General features: G+C 44.2%; 1 protein-coding gene across 1 annotated transcript; it reads left to right on the forward strand.

Annotated features, from left to right (window-relative positions):
• The first annotated feature begins 1,357 nt into the window (after nucleotides 1-1,357).
• Nucleotides 1,358-14,471, forward strand: arglu1a (arginine and glutamate rich 1a). Its single transcript, XM_052083089.1, has 4 exons — nucleotides 1,358-1,917; nucleotides 4,241-4,466; nucleotides 7,007-7,090; nucleotides 13,117-14,471. Exons 1-4 carry the CDS (start codon nucleotides 1,592-1,594, stop codon nucleotides 13,279-13,281), a joined length of 801 nt encoding a protein of 266 aa, XP_051939049.1. The 5' UTR covers nucleotides 1,358-1,591; the 3' UTR covers nucleotides 13,282-14,471.
• Nucleotides 14,472-15,690: the final 1,219 nt, after the last annotated feature.

Genomic DNA, 15,690 nt, shown 5'->3' on the forward strand with positions numbered 1-15,690 from the left:
AAACTATACGTTCTCCCCGGGCCTGCGTGGGTTTTCTCCGGGTGCTCCGGTTTCCTCCCACATTCCAAAAACATGCGTGGCAGGCTGATTGAACACTCTAAATTGTCCCTAGGTGTGAGTGTGAGTGCGAATGGTTGTTCGTTTCTGTGTGCCCTGCGATTGGCTGGCAACCGATTCAGGGTGTCCCCCGCCTACTGCCCAAAGACAGCTGGGATAGGCTCCAGCACCCCCCGCGACCCTAGTGAGGATCAAGCGGCTCGGAAGATGAATGAATGAAACTATACACAATTGTTCCTTTCCAACCTACTCCTGCTCACTCACCTCTATTTGTTCTTACTCCCCCGCCAGCCCCCCAACCCTCTCTTTAATGCCACGATGATATACCAGTCTTTACATTTTGTATTTTTATTTATCATCGTCATTGCCATCATCATCATCACTAACATAGTGACATAGATCCAAATTATTATCGTTATTCTGATTTACATGAATTTGTTATGCTGTTGGGGTGGCGCAGTGTTGGAATGGTTAGCATGTCAGCCTCACAATGCAGAGGAGCAGGGTTTGATTATGGCTCCGGCCTTTCTGTGTGGAGTTTGCATGTTCTCTTCGTGCCTTTTGTGCGTTTTCGCCAGGTACTCTGGTTTCCTCCCACATTCGAGAAATGTGCATGGTGGATTAATGGAACATTCTAAATTGTCCCTAAGTGTGATTGTGAGTGCAAATGGTCGTTCGTCTCTGTGTGTCCTGTGATTGGCTGGCAACCAGTTCAGGTATACCCTGCCTACTGCCTGATGGCAGCTGGGATAGGCTTGAGCACACCCACGACCCTTGTGGATAAGTGTATCAATCAGAAAATGAATTGATGCATATATGTTTATAATCTTGTAAATTATGTTTTGCCATTCCTGGTCTGTGTCCCCATGGGGTAGCCATTGAGGAGTGACGTCACAATGAAGTCGGTTGGTGAACGACGAGGAACTCCGGGTCTTCTTTTTTCGACTTCGCAAAGCCAATGGGGCGATCCTGAGCACGTTCCCTAGTCGGAATTCGGAAAAGTCCAACTTCCCACCTTCCGCGAATGCAGTATTATAAATGTCTTATTGAAGTCCGTGATTAGAGGTCGGAAAAGTCAGATATCCTAATTTCATGGAATGTAACATATCAGTCCAACATAGCATCATAACAGTCAGAAATTGGTATTAAAAGACTGCCCAGTTGTGTCCAAAAGGGAATGAATGAGCCTGAAGCGGTTGCAAATAAAAGCCAGCTTCTCTTCCAGCAACATCACAGCCAATGGCAGTTCATTGGTTAAGAGGCTCCGGAAAAAGCCGAATCAAAACGAACCCCGCTGTGCATGATGGGAAAATAATCTTCGTCAAATCGCCATCTTTGCTCAATGCAAGCTAGCAAGCTGTATACTACAGCTTTCGAATGATAATTTCGGCCAAACGACGATTGTTAAAGTGGATACTATTGTTAATTGTAAACACCAATAACTTAAGATAGCCGTTTGGTATACATAACTCCACATACTTTCCACGCACAAGTCGTACGTCTTGGTCAGCGCTCGACGAGTGGTGTGGTCAACATGGGACGCTCTCGAAGCCGAAGTTCATCCCGGTCCAAACACTCCAAAAGCAGCAAGCACAGCAAGAAAAGGAGTCGGTCACGATCCAGAGACAGGGAGAGGTCAAAGAAGCGCTCTAAGTCAAGAGAATCGAAGAGGAACAGGCGCAGAGATTCTCGTTCGCGTTCCCGTTCTGCTACAACCTCATCTCGCAGGGACAGAGCGCCATCCCCGCCTGAGCGCATCGACATTTTCGGAAGGACATTGAGCAAGAGGAATGCCTTAGACGAAAAGCAGAGGAAGGAGGAGGAGGAAAGGAAAGCTGAAATGGAACGGCAAAGAAAAATGTGAGTATGTTGTACAAGACGATTAATAAACAGGAGATCGTCACCTCCATATCTGCTACATGCTAAGCTAACTTGCTAAGTTAGCGTTATGCTTTTTGACAACGCTAGCCTGTAGCACAAGGCTAGACAAGGCCTCAATTACATGCGATCAACTACACAGCGCCGTCAAGTTTAAACCTTATTTCAGCAATATGTTGTAATATTAGATTAGTTTTATCGGTCGTAATTCCATTTTACCTATTTGTTTCATCAGAATGGTTTAATTAATTGAGTAATGTGTTGTACCGCAAACTGCTTCCAAGTATTAACTATGGAAATTGCAACAAAATCAACATATTTTCCCCGCCATCAAGACCATTGTCAGCGGAAAGAGCTGGAATAAAGGAACAAAACGGTGTTTTAATTTAGTCAATATTATTAATTCAGGAAGTTGTGACGTTTTAAACACTCCAAACATAAATGTCAGTGACTTTATCCATAGTCACAATAGAGTGGCCTGTGACTGAGTGTCTGTGCGAAGCGGTGTGCAGCTTTTTCAGGGCTTGTAAGAGACGTATTTTGAATCATAAGCATAAGGAATGACTACATGTGCTCCTAAAGCCATTTTTGCAGTGCAAGCCCCGTCTACCTTTTTGTTTGGCTATACGAATTTCCCTCACCATTGCTGGCAAGTGACGGCAAGTACGCTTCTCCTGCATCTCCCGCCCATCCAAGGTCAGTCAAGTCAAGTACAACTTTGTCAACGTACAGCACAGATTAAATTTCTTCCCTCTCCAATAGACGAGACAACAAGAGGAGCCGCTCCGGGTGCCTGCGCCGCCAGCAAAAGAACAGTTAACATAAAATGACAAAATAATAGAACACAACACATAAGACACAGACAGTCGTGCAATGTTAACCACTTTTCCTGCATACACTTTGTTTTTTGATGCAGTTATAGATGAAAGAGGAGCAAATCAAAGGGTCCTTTTCACCAGTTCACCAGTCTTAGGCGACACAAATATTGGCAACGTGCAAATTGGTTGTTGTGCAAAGTGACTTTGCGTGTTCCAGCGAGCTATCGATACTTATTGAGAGGTCAAATATGACCTATCCTGCTGCGAATGCGTTAAACATTGAATTAGTGCGTAAAGATTATAAAGTTGAAAATGAAGCGACAGAGAAGATTCCAATGCACATATTTTAACAGACATAATTTTTCTGAGAGGAATGTAAAACAGACCTGTGCGATGTCATCACACAAAAATGACTTCATTAATAAAAATGGTGGAAAGCAGTCACATGCTGCCATAAAGCCCATATTATCGCTGAGTAGAGTGAATGCTTGCAAACATAGCGAATTTTGAGATTTGACAGGGTTCGTAAAAGGTTGCAAACATGTTTGATCGTGAAATCTACATTTTTTTGAAATGGTACATCGAGGAACATTGTCCATAAACTGTTTGACTATTTTGTCGCACCATCTTTGCTTATGAATGACTGAGCAATTCAGAGAAGCTCCTCTTATACTGAGTCATGGCATCCACCTGTTCCCAGTTAGCCTCTTCACCTGAGGGATTTTCAAGACATGTTTGATGAACATTCCTTAACGTTGTCTTTTTTGCCACCTTTCCCAGTCCCAGCTTTATTAACATGTTTTGCAGCCGTGAAATTTAAAGTTAACGATTATTTGCTAAAAACAAGAACAATTAACAAACACTGAGCCGAGTACACGAAAGACACCTTTACTTGAACACCATATCTCCATGCAGAGATGTTTAATCTGGTTGAGTTAAGGGTTGTACTGTAAGTGTCGACCGGTCATTCATTTGAACGAAGTTACGTGTGATTATGCCACATGCGAGTACACAAACCTCTTTGTGTTTGGTTAGCAGCCGCTGCTTCGTTGGTTTCGATGTTTTTTCTTCGTGGGTGTAGCGGCCTCTTCGTAGGTTTAACTGTTTCTTCTTCATGTTTGTCGACATCTGCATGCAGCCTGCAACACAATGCCGCGGTCAGTGTTTGCGTTCTATTTTTTGTCACTTTATCGAAGGCGTTTTCTTTTGATATCGGCCGTGTCTATTGTGATACATCTTGATATCGAGTTAACACACAGTCAAGTTTAAATGATTGCAATAAATAATCGTTAATTGCATTATTTTATTGCCTTTGCATCTCTTCAATTAACTTCGACTTATGCTTGTCTGGCAGTTAAATCTTTACGATGGCCATATTGTGATCTTGGGATAGGTGATTTCTATTCAGGTGATTTCCTCTGGGAAACATTGGAGCATTTCTCTCATCATCAATCAGTCATTATCACCGGTGCTTCTCTGTCTCCTAGTCGCCAGCAGGAGATTGAAGAGAAGCTTATTGAAGAGGAGACAGCTCGGCGAGTGGAGGAGCTGGTGGCCAAGCGGGTTGAAGAGGAGCTGGAGAAGCGTAAGGACGAGATTGAGCGGGAAGTGTTGCGTCGCGTCGAGGAGGCAAAGCGCATCATGGAGCGACAGCTGCTGGAGGAGCTGGAGAGACAGCGACATGCTGAGTTGGCAGCACAAAAGGCCAGAGAGGTAACGCTCGGTCGTTTGGAACGCAGCCCCTCCGTTCTCTCTTTGCTACCCCAACCGTTTAGCCTCCAGTCATGCGCTCCATCTGAGACCGGGTGGAGAATGTGTATTTGGAAGGCCCTTCTTCCGGTGTCCTGTTGAGATTATAACCGACCCATGTTAGAACATTCATTGCCAGTGGGACTGTTGAGCCCTGTTTCCAACAAGCTTGACATTGTGGGTCAGTTTTCTTTCTTTTTTTTTTAATCTGCTTCCGTTGTCTTCTGATGTCAAAAGTTGTGAAGACTGTCTACTGATACATTTTCTGGCGCTCTGCTGCTTGGGTACAATCCTCAGCACAGGAGTTTTGATGGTGAATATCAACGAATCATCCCAATAATCAGAGTTAATCGTTTTTGTCTTGAATTGATCTTTCTTTGTATAGAATTCACTGATGGTTCACACGCTGCTAGAAATCCCACTATTTACAGATCACAACTATCCCCATCCCGTTTCCAAACGGCACAGTTGAATCGCAAGTCGAATCGGGGTTTCTGTTCTGAACCACACTGGCAAGCCTCGATGCTTAGTGGAAACATGACTTTACAAATCCATTCAAGTGGCATCTACAGAAGGACGCCAATATTTTCATGCTAAATTTCAACGTTAAATTTAACATACAGGCTAAATCATTCACGTAATGATTTTATGATTGTGCAATATACATATACTGGAGAGAGCGAGACAAGTGGGCACTGAGAAAAAGCCATGACAGTACATCTTTCCTTCAAAATACACTGCGTGTTAAATCTAGTGTCTGTATCTTACTGTTTAAATACCGGGCCCACTAAACTCTTTATTGAATAATTCAAAAATCACATTTTGTTCATACCGGACGTCATCATATGATTAACAGATCATCAATTTGACCGCAATGGAATTAATTCTACGATGATTTAAATTGAAAAACTTGTGAACCTTTCTTTTAACGTATGTAAGAAGAGACATACCGATGCAGTATTACATTTCCTTTGTTACCAACATTTGGAAAATGATTCCAAAGTAGAAGCACTAGATGAAATCAAGATCATGATATAGATCTTCAAATTTGTGGAAAGGGAAAAGCAGAGAGCTGTTTCTACTCTGCCCAACCACCACAAGCAATAAATATTATGGAGTGTTGATTTTACAGACAAATTCATATGAGCCCAATGACCCCTTCATGCACAAGGAGCAGAGTCGTCGGCTACTTCTAGGGTGAGGGCTGTAGTCGATGCACCATCTTTGCCACTTGGAATGAATCTGTAACATATATTGATTTAAAATAAGGCCAGCGCGAGTGCTCATGCAGCAGCCCTTCCGCCGATCCAGATTTCCCATCACTTGTACTCGCTGTATTCTAGTGTAATTAGCATTGCTTTGCCTTTTTTTTTTTTTTTAAACATTTGTTCCATCCAGGTCTTCTTGACAAGCTTGCTTTAATTTGAAGTCATTTAAAATTTTTGGTTTTCTATTTGATACTAATAAATTGTTTCTCTGTATGACAAGTTAAATTTTTGCTTTACGTTTACTTGCATTTTTTTTTCGTTTTTCAGAACAACAAGTGTACTGTGTTTTACTCATGACTTGCTTCCTCTATAGGGCTGTTTGTTAAGATTGATATTGTTATTTGTTAACCACTTTCCTAACTAGCACTTGACCTGAGCTGGCCTGCAGCCTTTCAGCTCAGCTGTGACTTGTGTCCTGTTCTGTAAGTGTTACCGTGGTCCGGTTCTTCGTGAACACACACAAACACCATGTTGTGCTGGTCTCTCCTTACTCTGCTATCATCCGGGGCTGTGCCGCTGCACAGAAATGGAAAAACAGTACATGAATTGCGAGCTATGGCTGCAGGCTCAGCAGTGCAGAAATCGGTTATAAAGAGGAGTACCGCGGACGCGGTCTGGCAGAGTTCCCCATACCTACCTACCTACACGCCCACCCCAGGAGCGTTTCTCTCTCTGCAGGGGCAACACAGTCCGGACGAGACAGTAAATATACAACAGTTTTATGCGGAATGCTTTCACCGGTTGTGTAGGTACACAGGCAAGGAAAATACGTAGGTATACATGCATTGGTGAGCCAAAACTATTCCCTATTTTATTTTTGTATTTTTCTTGCTTAGGACATTTTCTGTATATTCTTCTAGATTGTCTGTCATTGATACTTGTTCTTTGAGTGTGATGAGTGGATTTCCCCGGCATTCTTTTAAAATTGTCAAGTTATTTCACAATACGACAGAATGCCCCAGATGGGGCTAAACCTCTAATTTTACATGGGCGTGGGGGGGGGGGGCAGCTGTAACGGGAGCGGACAGGGTTCCATTTGGGACCCCACTCTAAATTTAGAACAATGTGGGGTGGCTACAAAGAGTGCCACACAGTGGTCATGTGCAAGAGACTAAAAAACCTTTGTGGTGTAATAAGTGAAATGGGTGTGCATGTATGTGTGGCGTATGGGTGTACCTGGTATGGCGCTGCTGTAGCCTGTTTGTGCGCTAACATGACATCGTGTCACCCATCTAGGAGGAAGAAAAATCAAAGCGGGAGGAGCTTGAAAAAATCTTGGAGGAGAATAACCGTAAGATCGCGGAGGCCCAGGCAAAACTGGTATGCTATCATTTCAAATGTTCTTGTTTTTGCTCTACTCATTGATAAATTGAGAGTTTCACACATCTAATAAAATTGAAACCAGAAGTTGACATACACTACCATCATTTCGTAAGTACAAGACGCCCAATAATTTGACACGGCCTCCCAAAAAAAGCTGATTTGTTGATGCGCTTTATTATCAGTGACGAATACATATCAATGAATAAAGATTCAAAACGCGCCGAAAAAGTATAGGCTTTTAAATCCAGGTTAAAAAATTATGCTTTTCTAACATTTTGCATACCTATCATGAGGTGTTTTTCCAAGCATTTTAAAATTCCATCCATCCATTATCTACCGCTTATCCGGGGCCGGGTCGCAGGGACAACAGCTTTAGCAGGGAAGCCCAGACTTCCCTCTCCCTAGCTACTTCGTCCACCTCTCCCCGGGGGATCCCGAGTCGTTCCCAGGCAAGCTGGGTGACAGTCTCTCCAGCGTGTCCTGGGTCTTCCTCGCGGTCTCCACCCGGTGGGGGATGACCGGAACACCTCACCGGGGAGGCGCTCAGGAGGCATCCGAATCAGATGCCCAAGCCACCTCATCTGGCTCCTCTCGATATAGAGGAGAAGCGGCTCGACTCTGAGCCCCTCCCGGATGACCGAGCTTCTCACCTTATCTCTAAGGGAGAGCCCGGACACCCTGCGGAGAACAATCATTTCGGCCGCTTGTAACCGGGATCTCGTTCTTTCGGTCACGACCCATAGCTCGTGACCATAGATGAGGGTTGGAACGTAGATCGACCGGTAAATTGAGAGCTTCGCCCTTTGGCTCCTTCTTCACCACGACAGACCGATACAACGTCCGCATCACAGCAGACGCTGCACCGATCCGCCTGTCGATCTCCCGCTCCCTCCTGCCCCCACTCGTGAACAAGAGCCTGAGATACTTGAACTCCTCCACTTGGTGCACCCGGAGGGGGCACTCCACCCTTTTCCGACTGAGGACCATGGTTTCAGATTTGAAAGTGCTGATTTTCATCCCAACCGCTTCACACTCGGCTGCGAAACGCTCCAGTGACAGTTGGAGAGCCCCGTTTGAAAGAGCCAACAGCACCACATCATCTGCAAAAAGCAGGTCTGCAATACTGAGGCCCCCAAAACGGACCCCCTCAACGCTTCGGCTGCGCCTAGAAATTCTGTCCATAAAAGTTATGAACATAATCGGCGACAAAGGGCAGCCTTGGCGGAGTCCTACCCCCCCGGGTAATGATTCCGACTTACTCCCGGCAATGCGAACCAAACTCTGACATCGGTGGTATAGTGACCGAACAGCCCGTATCAGGGGGTTCGGTACACCATACCCTCGAAGCACCCCCCACAGAACTCCCCGAGGGACACGGTCAAACGCCTTCTCCAAGTCCACAAAACACATGTAGACTGGTTGGGCGAATTCCCACATACCCTCGAGAACCCTGCTAAGGGTGTAGAGCTGGTCCACTGTTCCACGGCCGGGACGAAAACCACACTGCTCCTCCTCAATCTGACGGACCCTCCTCTCCAGCACCCCTGAATAGACCTTACCAGGGAGGCTGAGGAGTGTGATCCCTCCGTAGTTGGAACAGACCCTCCGGTCCCCCTTTTTAAAAAGAGGGACTACCACCCCGTTCTGCCAATCCAGAGGCACTCTCCCTGTTGACCACGCGATGTTGCAGAGGCGTGTCAACCAGGACAGCCCCACAACATCCAGATCCTTGAGGAACTCCGGGCGGATCTCATCCTCCCGGCGCCCTCCCACCGAGGAGCTTTTTAACCACATCGGTGAGTTCAGCCACAGAGATAGGAGAGCCCACCTCAGAGTCCCCGGGCTCTGCTTCCTCCAAGGAAGACGTGTTGGTGGAGTTGAGGAGGTCTTCGAAGTACTCTGCCCACCGGTTCACAACGTCCCGAGTCGAAGTCAGCAGCGCCCCATCCCCACTGTACACAGTGTTAGTGGTGCACTGCTTCCCCCTCCTGAGACGTCGTATGGTGGACCAGAATTTCCTCGAAGCCGTCCGGAAGTCGGCTTCCATGGCCTTACCAAACTCTTCCCACGCTCGAGTTTTTGCCTCGGCAACCACCGAAGCTGCGTTCCGCTTGGCCAGTCGATACCCGTCAGCTGCCTCTGGGGTCCCACAGGCCATAAAGGCTTGATAGGACTCCTTCTTCAGCTTGACTGCATCCCTTACTGCTGGTGTCCACCAGCGAGTATGGGGGTTGCCGCCACGACAGGCACCAACCACCTTACGGCCACAACTCAGATTGGCCGCCTCAACAATAGAGGCACGGAACATGGTCGACTCGGGCTCAATGTCCCCCGCCTCCCCCGCAACATGTGAAAAGCTCTGTCGAAGGTGGGGGTTGAAACTCCTTCTGACAGGGGATTCCGCCAGACGCTCCCAACAAACCCTCACAATACGTTTGGGTCTGCCAGGACATCATCCCCCACCATCGGAGCCTACTCACCACCAGGTGGTGATCAGTTGACAGCTCCGCCCCTCTCTTCACCCGAGTGTCCAGAACATGCGGCCGCAAATCCGATGATACAACTACAAAGTCGATCATCGAACTGCGGACTAGGGTGTCCTGGTCGCAAGTGCACATATGGACACCCTTATGTTTGAACAAGGTGTTCGTTATGGACAATCTGTGGCGAGCACAGAAGTCCAATAACAAAACACCACTCGAGTTCCGATCGGGGGGGCCGTTCCTCCCAATCACGCCCCTCCAGGTTTCACTGTCATTGCCCACGTGAGCATTGAAGTCCCCCAGCAGAACAAGGGAGTCCCCAGCAGGAGTACTCTCCAGCACACACCCTCCAAGGACTCCAAAAAGGGTGGGTATGCTGAGCTGCTGTTTGGTGCATATGTACAAACAACAGTCAGGACCAGGAAATTCATGTTTTCCAAAATCTTTAGTAAACTAAGATATCTTTGCGACTCTGTGGCACAGCATGTAAAAGGCGCACTCTCAGTTCTGGGTGCTGTTTCTGTATTATGGAACACATACACAATCGGCTGTTGCCTATAATAGCAGGCTAATGTGGTTTACTGATCCACGACCAGAAGGACTATTAACTGCAGGATTATGAGCACTGATCGTATACTTAGTTTTCATCATTAGGTCAGTCCCGAGCACATCAGTGAGGTTAAGTCATAAGGAGGTATAATGGCAACAAAGCTCTTATTTAGCTGGTGTGCTGCCACTGCACCGTAAAAAAGAAACGGGAAATGTAAAACGAGACATCAACTTACTTTTTTGTCACATTACTTTTTTTACAACCCCGAGGTAGGAAACCTGTCTACAATACATACAATTTTTTTTGGTTTGTTTTTTCAGTGCAACTCGGTATAATACTCCCTTGGATTTTTTATTTTTTTTTGGGGGGGGGGCACCAAAAATTCTTATCTTATAAATCTTATTCAAGGGAAGTTTCAGGATCTCCACCAGCCCTAAAATTCTGCAAGATTACCATACTTTTAAATAGTTTCTAGAAAACCCAATGATGATGATGAAGTTTCTGATTGTTGTAGTTGTCAGTTTGACAGCAATTGCGTTACAGTTACACTTGTGGAGGTATTATACAAGGTAAACTTCAAACACACTGCCTCTTTATGCAAAATCACAACATCACAGGAACGTTAAGAAATCAGCCAAGATATCAGCAACACAGGGTTGTGGACTGGCATAAGCATTTTCCAGTCGCCTGATGGTCAGGGGCCAATATTAAGCCTTTTTGGATGGTGGGAATACCAGAAGTAGCAATGGACCCTTATTTAACCCTCGTAGTCCACCGCTTGCGATAAATGTAAAATTATGTCTTTGAATCAAAGGCCAAAGGCATTCGGAAAAACACGAGAGAGCTGAAACGTATGGGGGGTTCTAAAATGGCCTAAATTTCATGACGTCACCGCCTGATAATTCTCAGGCATTGCAGCAATAATAAAAAAGGTTTTGATTCCGTAATCTTCACAATTTACTTATTTTGCACCATATAGACCCATTATAATTCATATTTTTGAATGCATCGTAAACCTAATGTGTAAACATGCATTTCACGCGATTTTTACGTCAATCGCTTTGTTTTCGCTTGGACAGACTTATGCATGCCACATTGTTGGGTTGAGGTCATTCCAATTGTGCAACTTTTAGGTGGCGCCAGAGGATCGCAAATGAGTTTGCCTTTTTGCAGGAGGCTTCAAACCAATGTGTTTTACATGAACACGTCCAGTCGGGATTGTTAGTAGGGCTTGGTTGCGACCTCCAGACACAATTTTTTTTTCCTTTTGCAAAAAAAAAAGAATAAAAAATCCCAAAGGACTAATAAAAACTATATATGTATGGATAGCACAGATGCCTCTGAACATTTTGAGTGTTTGAAAAAAAAAAGAATCTATATATACATTGCACGTCGTCCCGCACGCGGTCTGTCCTTCCGTCTGTCCCTTTTCAAAACGTACATACTTCACCGCGCCGCTGCGCGCCGCCACTGCGCCGCTCAGGCAGTGGCTCACTACGATCGCGCGGGCATCTTAGCGATAAAATGTTGTCTACCCACAAGCATTGCAATAAAATTGTTAGTTATTTAGTAGAGCGAAACATCTCTTTATTTTCGCGATAAGCAATGAAGATGAACAAAAAGTTTAATCAAGCAACAACACTTTTGTGGGCCGAAGGCCCACCTTACCAGCCTTCCGCAGGAACTAGCTGATGAGCCGCCCGGAGGGCGGCGAACCACCACCTTACCAGCCTTCCGCAGCAACTAGCTGATGAGCTGCCCGGAGGGCGGCGAACCAGCTAGTGTTTGTATAACACAAAATACATCATTACAAAAATTGTTATATGCGTAACTTAGGTTTTTTTTTCATTTGAAGGACCCAAGGGTTAAAACAATGCTTAACAAAATTAATATTTCAAGTTGAGTTGTGAGCAACTATAAAGGGTCTTTGCACCTCTGGTTAGGTTGGGGGACTTGCACGTTCGGGTACTGGCACATAAAACTCTCTAAAATATAAATGTGTGTGCAGCGTTTCATGAGTATTCATCCAGATCCAACAGCAGATTTTATTTTTATTTTTTGCAAACAATGCATCACCTCGGCAGCGACATGCGTCAACATGAAACTCTAATAGCACCACACATTTCCACCTTGCTTTGCTTCAAGTGGTATTGAATTAAAATCAAATAGCCACGCTGTTTCGTTTCACAACTTTGCAGATGCGACAAGCGTGATTGGTCTGTCCCAGGCAGTCCCCACACCTGGATGTGCGTTTACCCTCCTTAATGTTTTGTGAAGCTAGGAACGTTGCAATTAAGAGACATGAAATGAACCCTTTTTGTGGAGTCGGAGTGCATTGCGGTTATGCACAAGTTGTTAATCTAATAAATGAATTGTTAACGAAGACCCGGGAAAATAATTACGATTACTGCCTCAATGAGAAAAAAAAGGGAGTTATCTAACGCTTTTAGAAGAGGAGTTTTCTACAGTATCAATCTGAGACTGCTCTGGAAAGGCGGGACAGTTGGTACAATACTGTACTTTGCGCCGATTGGGCGATTCAGCAACCTCTGCATGCCGACCAAGCTTATCTTACTTTGACAAATCATAGCAATGGATGAAAATGCGGTTACTGGCATGCACTTTTAAATCAGTAAGAAATACCAAATAAACTGCAATTGGTTAAAAAAAACACCTTTGGGCTGAGGGTGATGGCTGTGTCATATTTTAATGCAAATTAAAATGTTATCTCATTAATTGATACAACAGTCAATTCTAAAAATACTGGAGTGTGATCCCAAAGATATAAAACATTTTGGTTTTCCTAATTGATGTGCAATAGGAAAACTTTGTATGATTTCCCGTCAGACAATGCCGGGCGGGGGTGTCTTTTTATAGTTTATGTAAACTGCTTTCAACTGTATATACAAAATGGCTTATATTTTTGTGTGCTCTGAGCTTGTCTGCCCTCAATGAACTTTCAACTTGGGACTATGTTATTTTTCTGTCAGGCTGAAGATCAATTGCGCATTGTGGAGGAGCAAAGGAAAATTCATGAGGAGCGCATGAAACTGGAGCAGGACCGACAGAAGCAGCAGAAGGAAGAGCAGAAAATCATCCTTGGAAAGGGCAAGTCCAGACCGAAGCTCTCCTTTTCCCTCAAGGCCACCGAATGAGGGAGTAATTTCCTTCAGTCCCATCCAACTCTGCTCCTCATCAACCCCAGTCCTATGTCGGCTACTCGCTTCATTTTGGAAGTGCTGAACGAAGGAAAAGAAAAAGTGCTGCAACTTGGTGTTTAAACGTGCAACCCAGTGAAGGTCCACATCTTGCCTCCTGGCAAGGAAGAACATCGAGACCTTGATGGACCTGACTACTCCTTTGCCTCATTCTGTTTTTTTTTTCCAGCCACACATAAAAACTCAAGTTTGTGCTTTTGTTATGTTTTTTAATTAGATTTTTAGCGACTACGAACATTTGATGTAGAATTCTTTAGCATGACCCTTGCCGTAAAGTAAGTCTTAACTCGGTGTAATGAGTAACTGCGCGCCTGTACTCTGCTGACATCATTAGCAGCAAATGGTCCCGGATGAAATGGAATCCAGTTCAGATTACTGTAAAGTGTCATGCGCAGCTCGGGAGCTCTTTTTTTAGTTAGGTTTTTTTTTTTAACTTAAAAATGTACTTTGGCAACAAATCACAGCAGAGCCTTGAAAAGCAGTTATTTCCTTTTCTAACATCTCAATTCTCTGTATAAGTTCGATTGTCTGTGTCAAATTCACACTGGTCTTATTTTGTTGTCCATGCATGGATATTTGTTGCGAGGAACTTCATTGAAATTCATTCAGTATCACAAAACAAAGCCTCCCTCCCGAGCTGTCCATATCAACGCTTAGATCCAATGTTAGATTTTATTTTTTTCCCCTCTTACGTGATAAGGAGTGTAAAAAGTGGAGACTCAACTGTTATGCGTGATGTCACATTGTGAATCCTTGGTGTGATGTGCTGATTCCCCCTCAACCTTTCACGTTTCAAAACAACTACCTTTCATCAAACCGGTCACAGTAATAACTTTTTTCCCTAGAAATGTCAACCTGTATCATTTATGTTCTTCAGCCCTGTAATGTAAATTAATGTAAGTTGCATCGCTTGGTAACTCTGGAAGGGTAGAGGATGGCCAAATTCAGGTAAGGTATTCATTGAGGTCAGCGAATAAAGTTTGTGTGTGAGTGCGCATGTCTATGTATGTCTGTGGGTGTGTGTGTGTGCACGATGTGAGATGAGCTGACCTCAGGTGGGTATACTGACGAAGGTGGGTGTCCCCGTGTACGTCGCAAGAATTGACCAATAAACCCATTGAGACGTCTCTATTGTTGTTCGTACAATATTCACGAAATGCGTTGTACAAAAGCCAATATGTGTGATTAAAAACAGTCACTGGCTATATCATAGTCAGTTCAACATCCACCTGCCTAATATTAATGTCAATGTTCCAAAACAATGCTGCTTGGATATTGACAGATCACATCAAAACCATTTGTGCAAGTTTTTTGTGGTACAGTATTTGTATTTAACTCATTCAGTACAGGACAATTATAGACCCTTTTTTTACCCTCAGTTTTGGAAAAATTATCTTTGAGTAACCTCAAAGATACTTAAATCTTTGAGGTTGAACGTGTGGTTTGTGTAAATATATACACGTCTTTGGGAGTGAATGAGTTAAACTGCTGAAACGTTTAAAAACGCACCTTTTGACATACCCGATCGAAATGAAGTGTGCGCTATATTCTAGGTTTCTACAATACTTTGGTATGTTGTTTTATGTTATTTGAAGTGAAGCCGGTGTTACGGCGCTTGGCTTGCACCCTTCACGGCTCGAGAAGCAGTACCGACCAAGCAACAAACAAAAACAAACAAAAACCAGCCCGGCCGGTGCTACCATTCCGTCGTTCTCAAAGCCGCCTCTGCTTATTCGGAGCTCGGCCGAGTAGAGGCCGGGTAAACACAGCTGTCCGTTCCTTCGCTAAGTCCTGCACCCAAATCCATACGCAATTACATTCGTTTAATTAAAATATTAATATTTAATGAATGAATATTCTCAACTGTATTTGTAGAGCACTTTAAAACAGCCATTAAATTCCATACATATAACAAAACATTCATAACCCAAGACAGTAGAAAGCACAAAACAGTAAAACTAAGATCAAGTCTGAGTTACGCCGAGTCAAATGCTTCAAGATATTATCTAAATAATACTTTATGTACAATATAATACATCCAAAGAGCTTTCACAACAAGGGCAATTATGAATAGTTTGACAATGCTTTCAGAGCAAATAATTTGGTAACAAAATGTGAAACTGAGTACATATGTTTAAAACAAAAATCAATCAATTGCAAATAAACACCGTTATGTCCGCGTGTGTCCTCGCGCCTTCGTGCCGGTGTCAGTCATGCCATTTGCCATCTGGGATGACGACGTATTCCGATTTGTAATCGGGTGATCCATCAAACTCGTAAACATTTAGCAAGGTAGTTCGTGGCAATGTCCTCAAAAGTAGGTAAATTACTGTTACACGCAGGTAG

This window comes from Hippocampus zosterae, chromosome 12 (genome assembly GCF_025434085.1).
Source record: "Hippocampus zosterae strain Florida chromosome 12, ASM2543408v3, whole genome shotgun sequence".
NCBI lineage: Eukaryota > Metazoa > Chordata > Actinopteri > Syngnathiformes > Syngnathidae > Hippocampus > Hippocampus zosterae.